The 19,829-nt window shown below is 38.8% G+C and overlaps 2 protein-coding genes across 7 annotated transcripts in view; one reads left to right on the forward strand and one right to left on the reverse strand.

Moving 5' to 3' along the window:
• Positions 1-742: 742 nt before the first annotated feature.
• On the forward strand, positions 743-8,523 carry LOC148422351 (long-chain fatty acid transport protein 2-like). Its single transcript, XM_088416299.1, has 10 exons — positions 743-1,302; positions 2,205-2,414; positions 2,565-2,723; positions 3,322-3,446; positions 3,527-3,721; positions 3,827-3,917; positions 5,256-5,454; positions 6,555-6,652; positions 6,711-6,841; positions 7,996-8,523. The coding sequence occupies exons 1-10, from the start codon at positions 837-839 to the stop codon at positions 8,170-8,172; spliced, it is 1,851 nt and encodes a 616-aa protein (XP_088272425.1). The 5' UTR covers positions 743-836; the 3' UTR covers positions 8,173-8,523.
• A 1,146-nt stretch (positions 8,524-9,669) lies between these two features.
• tjp1b (tight junction protein 1b) overlaps positions 9,670-19,829 on the reverse strand; it is a 78,810-nt gene continuing 68,650 nt past the window's right edge. For 5 of the 6 annotated variants that reach the window (XM_088416345.1, XM_088416346.1, XM_088416349.1 and 2 more), the window contains 6 exons: positions 18,839-19,051; positions 18,585-18,721; positions 16,528-17,002; positions 16,201-16,418; positions 15,075-15,218; positions 9,670-12,615 (listed from right to left, as the gene is read on the reverse strand). In XM_088416345.1, coding sequence (XP_088272471.1) covers positions 12,521-12,615; positions 15,075-15,218; positions 16,201-16,418; positions 16,528-17,002; positions 18,585-18,721; positions 18,839-19,051 — 1,282 coding nt within the window. In that variant the 3' untranslated portion in view covers positions 9,670-12,520. The remainder of the gene's footprint in view (positions 12,616-15,074; positions 15,219-16,200; positions 16,419-16,527; positions 17,003-18,584; positions 18,722-18,838; positions 19,052-19,829) is intronic. The other variant, XM_088416348.1, reaches the window with a different exon arrangement.

A 19,829-nucleotide genomic window follows, 5' to 3' on the forward strand; every position in this document is an offset into this window, starting at 1 on the left:
TAGAGTTTGAATGTTTTTTGTTTGTTTTTATTAATTTTTTTTTTTTTTTTTGCTTTTGTTCCCTTGTAATTTGTTTTTTTGGGACAAACATCAATACGTAAAATCCATATTTTTGTTTGTCTGGTACAATATAGAAGAGGAAAAAAAATCAATACAAATACTGAGAAAACATGGACTAGAAGATAGGCTCATGAAAGAAAATCCAGTGGAGTTCAAATGTGAAAAAATGCTATTTTTACTGGCTTGACATAAATTGCAAGGTAACTAGTGATGTAAATCAGCAATAGAAAAAATTATGGTCATGAATGAAAAATCCACCATAGAGAGAAGCCGCAAAAAACGAACGGTGTGCGAGGAAACACTAATTGCGTTTCTATTCATTTCACAGGCAACACATGATTTGAGGTATGAACACTTTGAGTACTGAATGTGGTTACTGAACGAATTCAACTTGTACCCGAAGGTACCATTTGTGACTTTACTTTTATTAATTATGCAATGAATGTGATTTTTGACGGGTGCCGGTTCGTGCTGCGGTCACCTGTTGTGCACTTGTAGTGTATTGTTCATCGGTCGTCTCCAAGGCAAACGAAAGGGAATAATCCATAATCAATGAAAAAGGTGAAGAATGCCAAGCGGAGGGCGGAATAACGAGCGGCGGCGAGTTCCCTCGTAGGCGTGGGAAGCTCGAAAACACGCGGAAGGTGGGAGGGGTCGGGTCAAGTAGGAGGGGTCACGTCTCGCGGGTGAACTTCGGCACCGATGCCGCACGCGTCCTCGTCCAGTGCGTCTAGCTGCGTTCAAGGCGGCGGCCGCTCTTCAGCTCCGGGTTCGCGATGTTCATCTGGCTGACGGTCGTGGGCGGCTTGCTGCTCATCCTCAGGACGCGCTTTCCTTATTGGCTGGACGACTGCGCGTACATCCTCCGGTGCCTCCTGCTCGCCATCAGGCTCAGCAAGTACAAGAGGAGCAAGCCGTTCCACAGCGTCTTGGACTGCTTCCTGGAGGCGGCACGGAGGCACCCGACCAAGACCTTCTTACACTTCGAGGGCGAGCGCTTCTCCTACGAAGAGGTGGACCGGCGCAGCAACCGGGTGGCCCGGGTGCTCAAGCGGGAGGCGCGCCTGCGGGAGGGGGACGCGGTGGCGCTCTTTCTAGGCAACGAACCCAACCTCGTGTGCGCCTGGCTGGGACTCGCCAAACTGGGCTGTCCGGTTGCCCTGCTTAACTTCAACATCAGAGCCAAGTCCCTGCTGCACTGCTTCTCCTGCTGTGGCGCCAAAGTGCTGGTGACGTCGGCAGGTGAGATGCGTGACGCCACTCCCGGTGCCGCTTGCTCGCGTCTGCTCTGTTGGGTAGTGCGCGTGCGTGAGTGTGCGTGCGTGTGTGTGTGTGTGTGTGATGGGGCGGGCGCACAAATAGGACCGTGCGTTTTCACATGGATGAAAAAGACCAATAGACCAATAGAAACTTGATTTAAATGCAAATTCTGCAGGTACCGTATGGAAATGGCATTCTTACTTGCAAAGTGTGCACTCAATGGAACATTGCACATTTAATTTTTACAGTCAACTTCAATCAGTAACTACTTTCAGGCATAAGGCATACAGTGCTAATTTTACCTCTAGAAACTGTTGGGTCCCCAGGACTTGCAATACTAAAAAGCAATGGGTCCCAAATGGAATGATTGAAGTCCCAAAAATTGCACAGTAAAAAGGATCATGTAAGTGTAAGATTCAAACTGTGTTTACAAGACGTGAGCAAAAAAAAACCACCCAAAAAACCAGCAATATATTATAATAATATTAACAATATAATATGTAATATAATAATATAATATTAACACATTTCACTGTCAAATTTATTGAAATAATAGAATGAACTTACATATAGCATCCATCATCATCTTCTTAGTTCTTATGGTAGAAAAGTCCATTTTTTTTATTTTGAGGGTTTGTTTGTTTGGTTTCACCGTGTCTGTTTTGTTCCTCTTCTCGAGCGTCCGTTTTCGCTTCTTTACCTTCTGGCTCATTGTTAACTGATTGTTAATTATTTGACTCGTGGAATTATTTGACTTTTGGAAAAAAAAATGTTCACATTCTAGCAAACTGCTTCTTGTTACAAAGCCAGTTGAGTTCATTGCCAGCATGGAGTCATACAACTCACTCATATCTCAAGACATGAATGTGTGCATATATTGGCAGAGCTGCAAGACGCCGTGGAGGAAATTTTGCCTCACCTGAGAGAGCAGGGGGTCAGCGTGTACCTTCTGTCAGAGACACGTAGCATTCAGGGTGTCAACTGCTTGGCCGACAAAATTTCCAAAGCCTCCGACCAACCTCTGTCCAGAGACCTCCGAGCCAACGTTACCATCAGGAGCACGGCTTTGTACATCTACACATCGGGAACCACTGGTATGAAAGTGACAGCGTCTACAACTCATGATGCATTCAGTAACACATGGGTTTTGCAGTTTCTCACTGTATCATTTTGCACTCTGTGCTTTGAGGTCCACAACCTGCAAGATTCAAAGGCTGTTGTTGATATTCTTCCGTCCCCGCTAGGTTTGCCGAAAGCGGCGATCATCACTCATGAGAGGATGTGGGCCGCATCATTCCTCCAGTTTGCGTGCGGCGTCAAAAAAGACGACATATTTTACGTCAACCTGCCGCTCTACCACAGCTCAGGCTTCCTCATCGGCTTAGCGGGCTGCATTGAAAGAGGTGATGATCTTTTTTCATCGATCAAAAGTAGAGGCGAGCATCTATGCGAGTAGTGTACATATGTGCCACACCCCTAATGTATACACACATACCAACTATAGGATGCACCTGTGTGTAGGACGCGCACTTAATTTTAGGGTCAAATTGTGGTATTTTCAATGTTGCGGTGTATAGGACACAACAATGGCAACAATGTAAAAACTATAGCAAAATAAACCAAATCTCATCTTCCTGAACTCATATTTTCTTGTGTTGATATACATACGTTATATATTTATTGCGGGTTAAGTGTGTTTTGAATTTTAATATAAATGTAAATATGAAGCTAATATAAATAACTGACACGTTAGTGGTTGAAAAATACTGCATGCACACACACACACACATATCTATCTATCTATCTATCTATCTATCTATCTATCTATCTATCTATCTATCTATCTATCTATCTATCTATCTATCTATCTATCTATCTATCTATCTATCTATCTATCTATCTATCTATCTATCTATCTATCTATCTATCTATCTATCTATCTATCTATCTCATTAAAATTGTTTGAGTTTGGATGTACCGTATTGTCAACGTGGGCTGCAGGTATATCGGTGGTGCTGAAGAGGAAGTTCTCCGCCTCCCAGTTCTGGGACGACTGCAGAGAGCACAATGTGACCGTGATGCAGTATATCGGAGAGACCATGCGTTACCTCTGCAACACGGCCAAGGTCAGATACGTTCCGCCGTCCTTCCCGTCCACGGCGACAATCCCAGCATCGACTGAGCGTGGATGTCGTCGCCTCTGCAGAAGGACAATGACAAGGAGCACAAAGTGCGACTCGCCATCGGTAACGGCGTTCGCGCCGATATCTGGTCCGAGTTTCTGAGGCGCTTCGGTGACGTTAAAGTAAAGGAGCTGTACGCAGCTACAGAAGGAAACATCGGATTTATTAACTACACCTCCAAGGTCGGCGCTGTGGGACGGCTCAATTTTTTCCATAGGGTAGGTAAAAGCACCTTCTTTGGGTTTTGGCTCTTTGCGCTCTGATAACATTCCGCCAGCACTTGTCCGGAGAAATCCTGAAATGTCATCAACTTCTCCTTCCAGCTCATCTTCCCGTATTTGTTGATCAAGTATGACATCGAGAAGGAGGAGCCGGTCCGAAACTCTCTGGGGCTTTGCATCAAAGCGGCCACAGGTGAGCTGGACGCACATCATCAGTCATCTTTAACTCATTCAATCCCAAAGACGTGTTTTTACGTTCCTTTTTATGAATCCAGATGTTCAGTCACAGGTATATGTTGTTTGCAATTTTTTTTCATTTGTTTGTCTAAACGTGAGTATAAAAACGTCTGTCACTAAGTAATCCACTACTTTGGGTGATTACGCGCTAAATGACCATATTTTGCGGACTATAAGTCGCAAAAATAAATAATTAATAAAAACACACTTTTTCAGGGATAAGCCCCACTGGACTATAAACTGCAAGTCATAACATCAGATATTTACACAGTAAATGGTACATAGATATTTTTTATTTCAATTTAAACTTTTTTGGAAATCGCCTGCCTATAGCAGCATTCTATATCCAACAGACAGAACACGACTGCATGCTTAGCACCAACATATGTCTATAAAATAGATGGATATGGATGAATGGATATTTTCAACATAATACCAATGGAAAACATCAGAGTTCAAACCCAAAATCAATACTTCCATAGCATCTTCTTCTGTCTCCCTTCTTTTTATTGATTATTTCCAGTGAATATATAAACACATTGCACATCATTCATATATGCAACCATAAATATATAAATAAAATCATATATACTATATTTACTATATTATATAGATATATATACTATATATAAATGTAAATATATATACTATATATTTACTATATTTATTCAATTTACTTATAGTTTTTATGTTTTGAATCATATATTTAAAAACTCTTTTTGAGCATAGCCTGTGATTCATATCGTTTCAGTTCTATTTCATAGTTCCATGAATCGACACCTTGAACAGATACACAATTGCCCCCTGGTGGCTAGTAAAAAAACTGCAGATAAACTATAAACTGCAGGGCTCAAATCATGAGAAAAAAATGGCAGTTTATAATCTGAAAACACGGTAATCAACTATTTTGTGTACTAAGTATGATAGTAACAATTATTTTGATACCAAAATAATATATTAATGACTTTAGGACCTAAAGTAATAAAGAAATGACTTTATTAAAGTAATGGCTTCAGGCAGCAAAACCATTTCTTAAGCTACCAGGTACTAAAGTCATTAAATAGTTGATTAATACCAGCCTATTTTAGACCCTCAATCAATGTTAGACCCCAAATCTCAATCTTAAAATGAAATATAAAAACAAAAGTGTCTTTTGGACTGAATGCTGAATGGCATGTCAAAAATCTCAATCAAAAAATACCATGTCTTTATGACGACAGGAATGAACTTTTCAAGAGGAGGTGTAGACTTCTTACTGTATGTCCATTATGTACGTTTCTTGCCCATGTGCCAGGTGAGGCGGGCCTGCTGGTGGGGAAGGTGACTCAGAGGTCACCCTTTGTGGGCTACGCCGGCAACCAGCAGCAGACGGAGAAGAAGAGGCTCCGCAACGTGCTAAAAAATGGCGACTTGTACTTCAACACGGGAGATTTGCTCCGCTTCGATGAGGACAATTTTGTCTACTTTCAGGATCGAGTTGGCGACACTTTCAGGCAAGTCGACGCTTTTTATTTTTTCTTCGGGTCATCTCGTTTTCATTTATTGTGCTCCCGAAAAGAGTTTATGTATGAATACTGCACACACTTGTCTCCCAGGGTTTCAAAATAAAGTTTAAAAACAGGGTCAGGGTTTTAAAAGTCGGGTTTTCCAATAGAGTTGGGGTTTCAAAGAAGAATTTTCAACTAGTTTGATTTTTTTAAATTAGGGTTTCAAACTGGGGTTGGGGTTCAATGTTAGAACTGCTTTATGGGTTACTATATATTTTGGTTTCACATTAGGGTTATGGTTTCAAAGTTGGGTAAGGTTTCAAAATAAGGTAAGGTTTCAATATTTGGTTAGGGTTCCACAATTGGGCTTCAAAGTGGTCTAAAGTAGGTTTACAACTCAAATTATTATTTCAAAATAGGGTTAGGTTTGTAAAGTAGTAGTGCGAGGGTTTCAAAATACCTTCTCAAAGTAGGTTTAGGCTGTCCAACATGGGCTATAAAAAAGGGTTTGAGTTTTTATTTAGAGTTTCAAACTACTGCACGAATGGCAATGTTTACAGATAATGGTTCCAAACTTGGTTTAGGGTTTCAAATTTGGGTAAGGCTTACAGAAGAGTTTTTTCAATGTAGGCTTTTAACAAATTATGGCTTCAACGTAGTGTTAGGGTTTCAAAACAGGGGAAGGGTTTTGCAAATAGTTTTTCAAAGCAGAGGTAGGCTTTCTAACTAGGGTTTCAAGCTAAGGTTTGTGTTTTTGATCAGGGCTCCAAACTAGAGTTTGGATTTTAAATTCGGGTATTGAGTTCGGGTCTCAATTTAGATTTTTATAGCTCAATTTAGGATTTCCAATTAAGGGTTAGAGCCTCAAAGTAGCGTTGTTGTTTCACTGTAGGGTAGGGTTTTTAAAATAAGGTAAGGGTTTCAATATTGGGTTAGGGTCTTAAAGTGGGATTTCAATTTAGGGTTTTAAAACAGGGTTCAAGATAGAGCTGTCAAAATTCTCACTATACACATTCTAACTTGTGGTCAAATTCATATTGTTGCAAGGAACAACTCACAAGGCTTAACTGCTGATGAGCGAATGAAAAGCCTTTTCTTCTCAACAGATGGAAAGGCGAAAACGTGGCCACGTCGGAGGTCGCGGACGTCCTAACCATGGCGCCTTGCATTTTAGAGGCCAACGTCTATGGCGTTAAGGTGGAAGGTAAGGCATCACTGATTCCTATGGAAGAATTGATTGTAATACGTCTTTGCTGTGCTAGGGAACGAAGGGCGGGCAGGCATGGCGGCCATCACCTTGAAAGAAGGCGAAGACTTCGACTGCGCCGACGTCTACAGGCACGTGGTCAATTACCTGCCGACCTACGCGCGCCCGCGATTCATCAGGATCCAGGTTAGCTTTCATGCTGCATGCAAGTATCGCTTACATCTGTTTCTCAACCTTTTTTCAGTGATGTACCCCCGGTGAGCTATGTTTTTAGCCTTAACTTAACTTAAAAGTCCAGACATTCAATCCCAGATACTTCAGTATTGATTTAATACTCAAGTATGTGGAAATGAATGCCTTTTAATATACCTAACTATCGATTCGGTACTTAAGTATCTGGGATTTTATGTTCGGAATTTTAAAAATGATGAAAATATGTCCGTTTTAAATTTCCTTTGTATAGGTCCATAGAAAAAAGAAAAAAAAATCAACATAAAGTGTCCTCTTTTGGATCATGGAAGACATCTGTTATCAAAAAGAAATAACTGAATTATTAATAAATATTTGTCTACAAAAAATGATCAACATAAAGTGTCAGACCTCTTCTCAAAAAGAAACAATTATAAATATTTGTCCACAGAACAATATTAAGCATAAATTTGGGATTACATTAGATGTATCTATTCAAAAATAAATAAATAAAATCATTAACGACAGGTAACGAGAGGTGGCAGGTGACAAGTTGGGTCAAATCATTCTAGTGTGGGGGAGAATCTGGGTTTTAAAAATAACGAAACTGAATAACCTACTGATATAAAACATGTTTTATGAACTTATATTTTGCTGAAACATTTCATTAATTCAGTAGTAATTTTAAAGGATTTTTGCATCATGTTTGTTTTGTTTAAAATTTCAAGTACCCCCAACGGTACCCGTATCCCCATTTGACAACCTTTGGCTTACATGGTCGGAAAATTCGGGTTCGACCATTTTTTTGGTTGCTGTCTTTTTTAATAAACCAAATAAAATTCTGCTCTACGATTAAATGTCCAATTCTTTTTAAAATATATCATGAATAAAATACCCGTTTATGGTCCCATGATGCAACATATGTGAATCACAAGAAGAACATAGTTTTCCTGTTGAAATTGTTTAACGATACTTCACTTTACTATTTTGACTGTACAACAAAGAAAAGTTGTACAATTTTTGGCCTATTTTTCCTGGAGAGTGTTTGTGTATTTTCACCATCGGTGGTTGAAATATTTTCAGCCCCGTCGTTCATTGTCATTGTACAACTACATGTCATGCATACGGTTCCATGTCACCATGTTTTTCAGCCTGCTTTGGAGATGACGGGGACGTTCAAAATGAAGAAAAGCAAACTGGTGGAAGAAGGTTTCAACCCGGCCTTCATCATTGAGCCATTATACTACCTCAACACACCCCAACAAACCTTCAGCCCAATGACCACGGAGGTGTATAACACCATAACTAGTGGCAATTTTAAGCTCTAACACGGGTGTTGCACTGTTGAACAAGTGTTAAAAAAAACACAGTTTACAGGCAAATTTGCTGCTTCACACAAATCATCTCAGGGATGCACAAACATTCCAGTATAAGGCTGTTTATTATAGTTCCAACTTTGACAGAGCATAGAAGTCGCCGTGCAGTGCGGTGCCCCGCCACTGATAATTTGTTGGTCACGATGGATGAAATCAACTAAAGCATTTCAAACATGACACTGAAATCATTTATCCAATGCTCTAGTATGAGAATGACGTTTTGCAGGCCTGTGTGTGTTTATTAACATGCTTGAACTTTGGATATTAAAACTTTGTAATAAAGGGAAAAAACCTTTGAACTTATGATCAGGCGTTATCAGGTTTACTGGTGTTTTATTATGTTACAGGATAAGAAAGAGGGTCAGTGACCGACCCATTAGTATACTGTAGGATATTTAGGCCAGGATGGGAAAACATTTGTGCGCTAATGTTTCTTAAAATGCAAAGATAGTCCATTAGGTCAACACTTTTTATTTTTTTAAACAAATTCTTGTTTTTAGCAAGGTATTTAAAAATGACGGCATAAGCCATTGAAATTGTGAAGGTCGTTTAATGCCTTACATGTACATGGTCTAAAAATAGTAGTAAAAAAAAAGCATTATATATGGTAGTTTAATAAATAGCTTTAGATATATATGGTTGATTAAAAAAATACTTTATTATACACTCATGGTGTACACTCATGGTCGATAAAGAAATGGTAAAAAAATGGTGTACTATAAATGGTCGATTAAAAAAAATGCCTTTATATACATGACCTTCTTCTAACCCTTGTGGCATTATGTTATAAATTATGAAATTTCTTTTGATTTTTTTTCAATATCAAAAGAATCAATGGGAAAAAACGCTAGTGAGCTGAAATTTCCAGAAGATGATAAAAGCCAACAATTCTGACACTGTGATTGCAGCTGGATGTGTGAGATTTTGTGTTAATAATCATTCTCCAAATTTTGGACCATATAAAATTATAATTACAATTTTTGCTGCATTTTAATAGAATTTATTACATCGATGTTCCTGCGATTTTTGCATGAGTCCGTTGAGCGGCGGTCAAACTACAGAATGTGAGCAAACAGATGATTCTTTGTTGACTTAAAAAATAACGTAAATAACTAATTAATGCACCTTTAAAAGTATTTACAAAATTAGGGGATAAATGCAGTGTGTATAGTTAGCAAAGTGTGTGCACAAGGGTTAAACACCTTACTACACTTGGGTTTAAAAATGGCTTAAATGGGTTTAAAAATGGCTAATGTGCCTTCGCACTTGAAAAAATCCCTTTATGTGGTTGTTTGAAAAACACATCATTTTTCGATTACAAGATGTAATACTGAAATTCAACGTAATGCTGAAATTCTAAAAAAAATATGAAATTGAAGGTATGGAACACCCTATTATTATAAAGGTCATTTTTTTAGATTTGAAATCACAAGACACCTTAGTCCAGCGTACTTTAAAAATGAATTTATTTATTAATACAGTGGTATACATTTGAAAAAAAATGTTGCAGAAGAGGGAGAAGTTTCAAAAGAAATCCAAATAAATAAAAAGAACGCTCAGAGAAATAAACTAGTGTGGCATTGAAGCACTGAAGTGTTATATCAAAAGAAAATAGTATTGATGTGCCATAATAGTCTATTAGTACAAAAATACATTTCAGGGCACACAATAAAGCATCCAGTATTACAAATAAAGGAAGGGACCAGTTGTCGTTTCCCGAACCCCGTTGAGCACTTCTTTTAAAACCGTTTAAACCAAGCACTTGTCTATTTTTGTTTTGTAAATAAGAATAAAAAAATTTCTTACGGTTAAAAACGCCTTACGTCATATATTAATGCAGTAGGTAGAAAAGTCGGACTTATTACTGCGTCAGTTCCAAGGCTCAGGGGGTTTAACCGGAATACAAACATAACCAATGTAACTTCAACTTCTTTTTCATCTTTTTTTAAACAAACTTTTTCTCTTTTATACAAAACAGATGTACAAAAGTCCATTTACAGAGAACCAAGGCCATATGCTAGCAATATGTACAGCCACAGCGTCCTTTTCTGCACCTCGTCACGCTTCGTATGCATAGCAGGAAAAGAAAGCAGACCTTTCGTTTCGTCGGCATCAATTCTTCACGTGTGCTGGAATCAAAGTTCGGTGGAGGGGGTTTAAAAAAAAAAAAAAAAAAAGACTGTGACCAGAGCATCAGGTTGGTTCAATGTGGATTCTCTTTTGTTTATATATATATATATATATATATATATATATATATATATATATATATGCAGATAAGGCATCACTGCTTGCAGTGTTGGATGGGTTTCTTATGTGTAGAAGTGGTAGCAGGCGTCTGGACCTGAGTCATAGCACATGCATAGATCTCTAGACAGCAGGACTTTGTCAAATCAAGTCAGTAGATTACATCTATGGTAAAAGATTTGCTACAAAAAAAAAAATACAAATAATTACAGATAGTGCCCGTTCACAAAAAAGGGCGTCGTCAATGCTAACAGTGAACCTTGGTTCCGTCTGCGTATATTGCGGCATGGAGCCACGACTAGACCTCAAGACATCTTTCTTGGCCGCAATTTTTGGCGTTTGCCAACTGCCCTTTGGGAGCTTTTCTTTACATTTTGCAATTAAAAAAAAAAACCTCCTCAGTAAGAAACCATGATTTGAACTACTGTTTTTATATTTTTACGAATGCGGGACCTCACTTTTCAAAGAGTGGCGTAGGGTTCGTTCCGAAAAGGGTCACGTATGCACAAAAGCTGAAAAAAGACCTTTCTACCTGTGCGTACGCACAACAAATTTGTCAGGGAGTTCTTTTAAAAAACAAAACAGGATGAGAATGTTTTTTTTGGCCTTGACAGCTTACACGCACACACAAAAAAAATTGTAGTAAATAAAAGCTGTCATAAAACGAGTGTCACCTCACTAGTCACAACATGGCGTTGTGATTATTGCATTTGTGGAACCAGAATGAAGAAAGGTTTTCATGCATCATAAATCCGCAATGCAAACCCTAAAGTCAATAGACAGCAGAGGGCGCTAAAATGCCAAAATGGGTGCCTCCTAAGGTGTAGGAAACTTTTGTATTTTTGGGACCAAAAGGCACATTATCAATGACCATATCTATTATTGAAATATTCCACGTTTCCTATTGGTACATATGAGAGCTAAACAAACCAGTAGAACAAATAAGATAATATTGAACTTCAATTCTAGATTTAGCCTTAGAACACATTTTGCTAATACACAATCCTTTATAGACACGTAAATCACCATATATATATATATATATATATATATATATATATATATATATATATATATATATATATATATATATACACACATATATATATATATATATATATATTATTTTTTTTTATCGTAAGGTCAAAGTGAACATTATGTTTTGAAAAATAAAAAGAAATTTTAGGTGTGACTTGTAGTCAAAAGAATAGGGTTAATTTTTTTTCCATGAGCACAATATTAATCAGAATACGGTAACATTCTTGCCTTAAAGTTCCCTTTTCAAGAAAGGAAGATTACCTACACACATCATTTTATTACATATTATTAATGGGCAACCAAACTGATTTAACTATGCGTACTATACATGTTATTTGTTTTCTCAATGTGGCATAAAGGCGCAATTGGAAACACTGACGTAGTTGAGGGTGTGTGTGTGTGGGGGGGGGCATCTCAAAAGGCATGAGCAGCATCACTGAAAAAGGACCAAAAAAAAAAAAAAAAAAAATCAACAAATTCATACACAAAGTGCAAAATCCTTACTTATCTGAAGTCGACGCTTGATGATTAAGAAAAGTGAGACGCAATGTTTTTTAACCTCCCAAAATATACGTACGCCTAGCTAAGACTTTCTGTCAACACGCGCAATTTTTCCAATGTCGTTTTCCTTTTCTTTGATAGGTCACGAAATTTGCGCACGCATCTTTCAGGCCGTGTTGTGCGGACACAGCATTGATAAGTGAGGCCCCTGACATTTTACACAAGTCGCCAAAAATGTCAAGATGAAATTACTCAAGTCCGTGGCACCGTCATGCACTCTCATTTCAAACCATTCTTTTTTTTTTTTTTTTTTTTGCAAGCCTCAAAAGCACCGGAAAAACGACCAAAAAAAGAACAGCTGGACTATGCTGAATCAAAGGGTTTTTTTTTTTTTGAGGGAGTGGGGGGTCGTAAACAACGTGAGAGTGTTGGATTCACCCTTGAGGTGGACGCCGTGTGCCCCCCCACACTCCTCGCTCTTTCACATTCAGGAACAGACCAGCTGTCGCCATCTTCAGAAGTGGTCGATGAGCACGGAAACACAGTTTGCACCCACCAGGTAGTTTGGGTCTCCGGGGAGAGATTTGTTCTGCCAGCTTTTAGGGTCACCTGCACAGTAAACACACAAAATAGCCTCAGTTTGATTCTTTTTAAATTATAAACAAAATACAAGGAAAAAAAACAACAACATAAACTCAAGTTCAAAATCATATTTTCCATTTAGACCGAGTCCGCTAGTCCAGGGGTGGCCAAGTCCGGTCCTCGAGAGGTCAAGCCCGTTTTTGTAGGTTCCTTTCAACCACTACTCTTGATTCAAATCAGGCTCGTTATCATGATGATGAGCTAATTATTGGAATTGAGTGTGTTGGTTGAAGGGAAACAGGTGTAGTACACAAATGATCAAAATGTATTTGAACATCTGTTTGTTTTTTTACTTTAAGGTCCAAGAAGGCCTTGACTCTGGAAACTATAAATCGGACAAGAAAAAGATTGTCCAAGGTCAATTTGAAAGAAAATTCTTCCATCAACTAGGAAACCACTCTCTTCCATCATAAAACACATGTAGGTAAAGGAGGAAATTAGTACTTGTGGCATCAGGTTACAAATTATGGAAATTTCTTTGATTTTTTTATTTCATCAAAGAATCAATGGGGGGAAAATAGTTGAATTTTCCAGCAGATGATTAAAACATGTAAAATTTCAAAATTCAGTTTCTGACATTTCTATATGATTGCAGCTGGACGTGCGAGATTTGGTGTACAAAAATAATCATTGTCCAAATTTTGGACCATATAAAACCATTATCATTACAATTTTTAAGACGTGTTTTCATGGGATTTATGACATTGATTTTACTGCGATTTTTGCAACATTCCGTTGAGTGGCGGTCAAACTGACAGCAAACAGAAAATTCTTTGTTAGAGTTGTGTTCCACTTCAAGACAGTAGGTGGCAGTAGAGACAAGTTAATGGCTATGCCTTTGTCATCACGTCACAGATTACAAAGACAAACCGTCCCATTTTTCAATTTTTTGTGGTTAATTTAACCTACACATGTATGGATAGAACTGATGCCACTGAACAATTTGAGTGGTAGAAGGAAAAAAAAATCATAAATAATTACTACACATTTAAAAGCATTTACAAAATTAGGAAAAAAAATGCAGTGTGTATAGTTTGCCAAGTGTGTGCACAAGGGTTAAAAGGAGATGATAAAAAAAAAGGATACATCTTTGAAATGTTTAATAAGGTCAACTAAAACAAGAAATATTGACAGGATTTGAATTTTCTCCCCTATGTCATCCAACAGGATGTTCGACTAGGTACGAGTTGTTAAAGCACTTCAAAGGCTGAGAGAAGACTGTCATGTTTTTAATGAGCGACATCTTTTAGTCAGTGACATTTTTACAAGCTGGGGGAGGTCGACTTAGTCCTTAAAATATATTTTATGATTAGACTTGAAAAACCGTGGAAAACTTGATGAAGCTGAATAGTCAAGCGGGCTGTGAAAGTGACAGCCACACAAGCCACAAAGGTGCAATGCTGATTTTCGCACCTTTTTAAAAATGAGCTAAGGAAAAACATTGGGCAGTACTTTGAAAAACATTTTTAATGTTATGGGTAACTGTTGAATTTAGCTACCATAACATCTATGTTAATTTCCGTTTGCAATAAGTGGATTTTCCTGATGTGAATTTGGTTTGAGAGAACATTTATTTTAAACAATGTTTATGAGGGCCCGACCGATATGACTTTTTTTTTTTGGCACTATACAGATTAATTGGATGATAAATTAAAAAAAAAGAAAAGAATCATATAAACAAAACAATCATTTGTTTCCTCCCAACAGATTTCAGTAGGTGTCAATTATGAGTGTATTTTTGTTATTCATGAGCTGGCCTGGAACCCATACCCAGCGAATGGCAAGGGCCAAACTGTAAATATATTATTTAAATAAAATAAAGTTATAAGTTTTTAGTAGTTGAATGAGTCATATTTACATATGTTACATATGTTGTAATTTATGTTGCATTATGCACTTTTTTATGTAAAAGACGGCACAATTTGCTTGTGAAAATGGAGATTTGCTGTTTTTGATTGGACAGGTCTTCAGAATGACATCTATAACTTTACTAGATTTAGTAAAGGATACAAGGTTATGGTAACTGTGTTAGTTGTATACAGCTGCTATAAATAGTTCAAGTACGTAAAAGTAAAACGTTAAAATTATTCACAGACATCGGCCATTTGCTTGTTTTACAGTAAACTTGAACTGGGAATGACAATTTGCAGTTTGCATCAACTTTGCATCTTTGAAGTCCAACAGTGTGCTAATGACAGTGAGTTTTAGATGACTATTGGAGAAAGATCCAGGATTAAATCTTAACAGTTTTATGAAACTTTGAGGGGGAAGAAAAAAATAAATAAAACAAAATAAACAAAATTAGGCCACCCAACTGTGAAGGAATGAGGAAAATGAAAGGTGAACAAACTCTACTCTACAATCATGCAAATGCTTTAGCCTACAACAGACCCAACAAGGACAGTGAGAGAGAGAGGACAGCGTACCCGACGAGGAGTCGGAGGATTTTAGAGCAAAAGACCAACCATCAGGGGTCATAGACGCACAGTGAGGTAAGCGCAGCTCCACCGGCTTCAGGAACTTGAGTCCGTGAGGGCCGCACATCACCAGCGGACTTAGCAGCGTTTCTCCTGTGACGACATGCATCCAAAATTCAAACACCTCCTTATTTGCGTGATATTTCTTGTGCTTTTCATCTAAAAGACCACATTAATTATGATCAGCCATTTACAACACTTTTCCTGAATAATATAAGCACATGGGAATGAAAGTGTGCGTGGACTTTGAGAAGACAACAAAATGGGATTGAATGAGTCCCATTTAAGCTGCTGTTACTTGAAAGAGCTCTAAAACCAAACATTTTTGGGGACTGCCTTAACCTTCATGGAGTTCACCGTAGCTTTGTTTAAAAATGATTAGGCCTGGACACATGTTTAGCAAAAAGAAACGTTTCTTTCCAGATTCTTTTGGCAATGAGGTTCAAACATGTCATAGCATAGCATTGTACACTACCATACCACTTTATAGACTTGTGTTATAGCACAAATAAAAGACAACACATTTTGACAGCAAAATGGTGAACAGAGCACCAACAATGAACTCATTCAGTGCCATTGGTGAAAAAAAAAAGATTTGCTAAGCCCCCCCCATTTGGAAAATTTAAACGGTAAACTCACTTGTCTTAGATAATGGCTGTGTGTTGAGTTATTTGGAGGGGGACAATAAATTTACAGATATAAAAGCTACACACTGACTACCTTAAATTGCAGCACAGTGTCATTTCTTCAATGCTGTCGATGAGGACGTAAAAAGTGATCACCTTTTATGAGCGATTGTACACATTGTAAGAGCCGGGGGACACAATTTTCTAGAGTGGATGCACTGTTGGCTGATGCCACCTCCATCGCTATAAATCCACATACCAATCCAACAACAATGCCTAGCAGTGGTCTTAACTCGTAACAATGCCTTAGCATTGACAAGAAGGTAAAATGCCCCCCCCCCCCCAAAAAAAAGTGCTGGAAATGAAATGCACTATCTTTCCTTTTACAAAGGATTTTATTCTCTTCTTAAACTTCCTATTGTAACTGCTAACTTCCATGCGGGACTGACCTTTCTCCTTGTCGAGGGGGGGCAGAATGCTGTTGTCACGGCACACCTTGAAGTAGATCTCCTGCTCCACGTTCTCCGGGATGGCGCCCTGGGGGATGATGATGCTGACTCCCGTCTCGATGGAGCTGAGGACGCCGCCGTTGCAGTTGAAGATGCCTCGGGCGGTGGCCACCACCGTGTGCCCTTCGTCCTCCTCGTCATCGTCCAGCGCGCCGGGGCTGAGACGGAGGACAGAGTCATTAATCAGGCCGGTGTTCGGTGCCGAACAATGCACAATAGGGGCAAGCGCAGTGACCTCAGTGTGAAAACGAGAGTGAGCAGCATTACCTTACAGGAATGGCTTTGGGGATGGCGTTGATGTTATTGTGCTGGTATTTGGGCCTGTTGTCCATGGTGCGAGTGAAGGTGTCCAGACCGCTATCATGGTCCAGAGGCTGATGTGAGAGCTGCGGCTTCCCACCGCTGTTGCTCACCATGCCGGGCTTGCCCAGGAGCTCAGTCTTCACTAGTGTGTCATTGGGCAGCAGATTGTGGTTGAACTTGGGGCTCTCAAACTTGCGTTCAAACGGCCGCGCTGCGCTGGTGTACGGCTTGGGGACGTAGCGGTTGTAACCGGTGGGAACAGGAGCGCTGACGGTCTTCGGGGGAGCAGTGTCCGTGCCGTTGACCGGGGATTTGTCCGGAAGGGTCCTCGGAGGGAGGTAGCCAATCGGTGCGGGTTCATCCCTGCTAATGGGTCGGAGAGCTGCCAGGTCGGGTTTGGGGTTGGGAGAGCTCAGCAGCGGCTCAGCTATAGAGTTCACTGGATAAAAAGAGACAATCGCAGAATTACACCCAACGATATCCCATTTGCAGTATTATCTATAGTAGGGCTGGAATAATGTAAGGCATTTTTTCTTGCTGCGAATAACCGCTTATTAGTGTACATCTTGGGGGATCTCGAGCAAGCCAATCACAGTAACAATCATTATTGTCTACATTACAGTAAAAGAAAAAACACAGTAAGAAGCCCGACATATGGACACGATATCCGCATAACATATTTACTAGTCTTTCTACTGCCACTGTTGCTTCAGACTCCCGATAAAAAACACTACATTGTTCTGAAATCACGTTCAATCACCAATTCCAGGCACTTACAAACGACCTAATTATGCTGACATGTACATACAGCACCAGTGACCAGTGAGAGCTGCGTCTAGCATGAAGTAGACATTAGCTAGTGCGCTGCACAGTGAGAGTTTGATAGTTATCGTTCCTACTGATCACTTTTTAAACAAAAAAAAAAAAAAAAAAAAAAATTGTGGTTTCAGCTTGCAAGTTTGTCTCAGAGATTAGTCTACAATCTAATATTCCCAAAGATTAAAGGAGAGTGTTGCTAAGCACAATTGAAATTAATAAAAATGTTGATTGAAAATAATGTTAATACTTTTGAGGGCTTCATCCATCCATCCATTTTCTAGAGCCCCTTATCCTCACAATGAACACAGGCTTGCTGGTGCCTATCCCAGCAGACTTTGGGCAGTAGGTGTGGCACACCCTAAGCTAGTTGCCAGCCAATTGCAGGGCACACAGAGATGAACAATCATTCAAGTGACCAATCACACCTAAGGACAATTTAGTATGCCAATAAACCTGCCATGCATGTTTTTGGAGCGTGGGAAGAGAGAACTTACATGGGCTCAGGGAGAGCATACAAACTCCACACAGGAGCCTGGAGCGAGGTGGACTTGAACTTGGGTCCCTGAACTGTAAGTCGGATGTGCTAGCCACCGACCTGCTCTGGTCTTATGTGTAAAAAAAAAAAAAAAATCTAAAAAATTATCTGAATACTCAATATTCAATTTGAATTTTCTGTCTGGTCGCTGCAGCCCTAAATTACAGGCTTTTTGTCTTAATCTTTCTAACAAATTGAGAAGCTGGTTTCTGGATTGTTTTTTGGCCAGGTTTCTAAAGGTAACCCTAAAGTCTCTACTATCCAATACATAAAAACCCAAACCCTTCTGAATTATGTAACACATCAGAAAATAGACACTAATAAGATGGCATGTCAAAATTCTAAGGAGTTCTCCAAGTTGACCATCAAAATTAAACAGTGTCAATTACACTAAAATATAATGTGGATATCAAAATAGGTTTTACGTTGTTGGAATCCATCATGGTTCTTATTTGTTAGAGGAATTTTAGAGACATTTAAAATACAGAGTGCATGTATTTTCTATGTTTTTTAGAAAACAAATCAAATATTTGAAAATGAAATATGATGGCTTGTCATCAGTGTTGGCACAAATAATTGACCTCAAATTGGCACATGCTATTGCATTATAATGCTAATAAACATCAAAACTTGTGAATATTTTCCATCAGGTAATTTGAGATCTTACCATCACCGGGGCTGAGTTTGGGCAGTGTATTGGGTGGAATGGCAGAACCAGGCGGCCCGTACTGCGAAGAGGGGCTAATCTGAGTTAGGGGATCGTACCGTTTGTCCCCAGGACTCACTTTCTCAACAGACTCCACTCTAGTTGGACACAAACAGTCAAGAAGAATGAATGAGAAAGTTGACTGCTGCTGAAAGGCAAAAGGAAAGCAAAGACATTTTAAAAATTGCAGCTGTAATAAAGACGCGTGCTTCTACCTGTTATATAAATATGACAGTTGAGCTGGTTTGGCCAGATCGTGAAAGCGACTGATGCCAGGATTAGGTTGGCCCATGGCTTTGCTGTCAAAGCTCCGACGATCAAAGTAGGACAACTGCTTCCTGTAGTACTCTTCGTCTTCATCCAGATCATAATGATTGGGACGCATGGCATCATCTGGTTTCGTGTGAGGCCTCTGTGGCTCAGGAGCTCTAAGGAAATACATAAATACTCATTAAAAAATAAATAAATAGAGAAGACACATATTGACAGTTGTTTAAATTGAATTTGGCTGCACAACAACTTGCCTCCGCTAGATGGTGCTCGAACAATGGTTACAAAGCTGGCATTAGAAAAGGACTTACAGAACTTTTTTTTCTTACGGTTTTAAAACCCCCTTTTTTTTTTTTTTTTTTTACATGTACTGCAAACTTTATTGTCTTCATCACCCAGAGTACATTAGCTTTGCCTTGTACATTTTGACATAAATTGATAGTATACCTATGTAGAATTTTTTTGGGCAATAAAAATATATATTTTGCCCATAACTTTAGCCGACTAATTTTTTATAGTCAAAATGTTTTCATGTACCACAGCTTAGCTTGTGAATGTCTCATGAACAAAAACTGAGCCGTGTTTGGTCTTTACCTGAGTCTTCAGCACAGATGGCTTTTTTTTACTAGACAGCAAGTGACAATGTCACTGATGGTATTAATTACATTCTTATCAAATTAATAACAGAAAAAAAAAAACTTCATACTGCTTGAAATTGCTAATAAAGTGGAATCTGGTTTATATTTTCATATGATCCAGATGAATCTTTGCATTCACGTAGAGTAGAACTCTCAAAAATCCATCAAATTTTTTTTAAGTAATCGGATGTAACCTCTTGTTAAGGAAATTATATATTAGATTGTTATCATTATGTGCTTATTTCTTGTCTAGAATAGTGTGCATTGCTATCCATGTGTGCAGTCCGAGTTCATCTCG

This window comes from Hippichthys cyanospilos, chromosome 6, assembly GCF_059441005.1.
Source record: "Hippichthys cyanospilos isolate Australia breed blue-spotted pipefish chromosome 6, RoL_Hcya_1.0, whole genome shotgun sequence".
In the NCBI taxonomy this organism is placed as follows: domain Eukaryota; kingdom Metazoa; phylum Chordata; class Actinopteri; order Syngnathiformes; family Syngnathidae; genus Hippichthys; species Hippichthys cyanospilos.

Excerpts from the sequence above, each read along its gene's own strand:
- LOC148422351 (XM_088416299.1), top strand. The coding sequence starts at position 837 with ATGTTCATCTGGCTGACGGTCGTGGGCGGCTTGCTGCTCATCCTCAGG. Across the intron at positions 2,724-3,321 it reads AGCGGGCTGCATTGAAAGAG|GTATATCGGTGGTGCTGAAG; the intron begins GTGATGATCTTT and ends CGTGGGCTGCAG. Across the intron at positions 5,455-6,554 it reads CGAGTTGGCGACACTTTCAG|ATGGAAAGGCGAAAACGTGG; the intron begins GCAAGTCGACGC and ends TCTTCTCAACAG.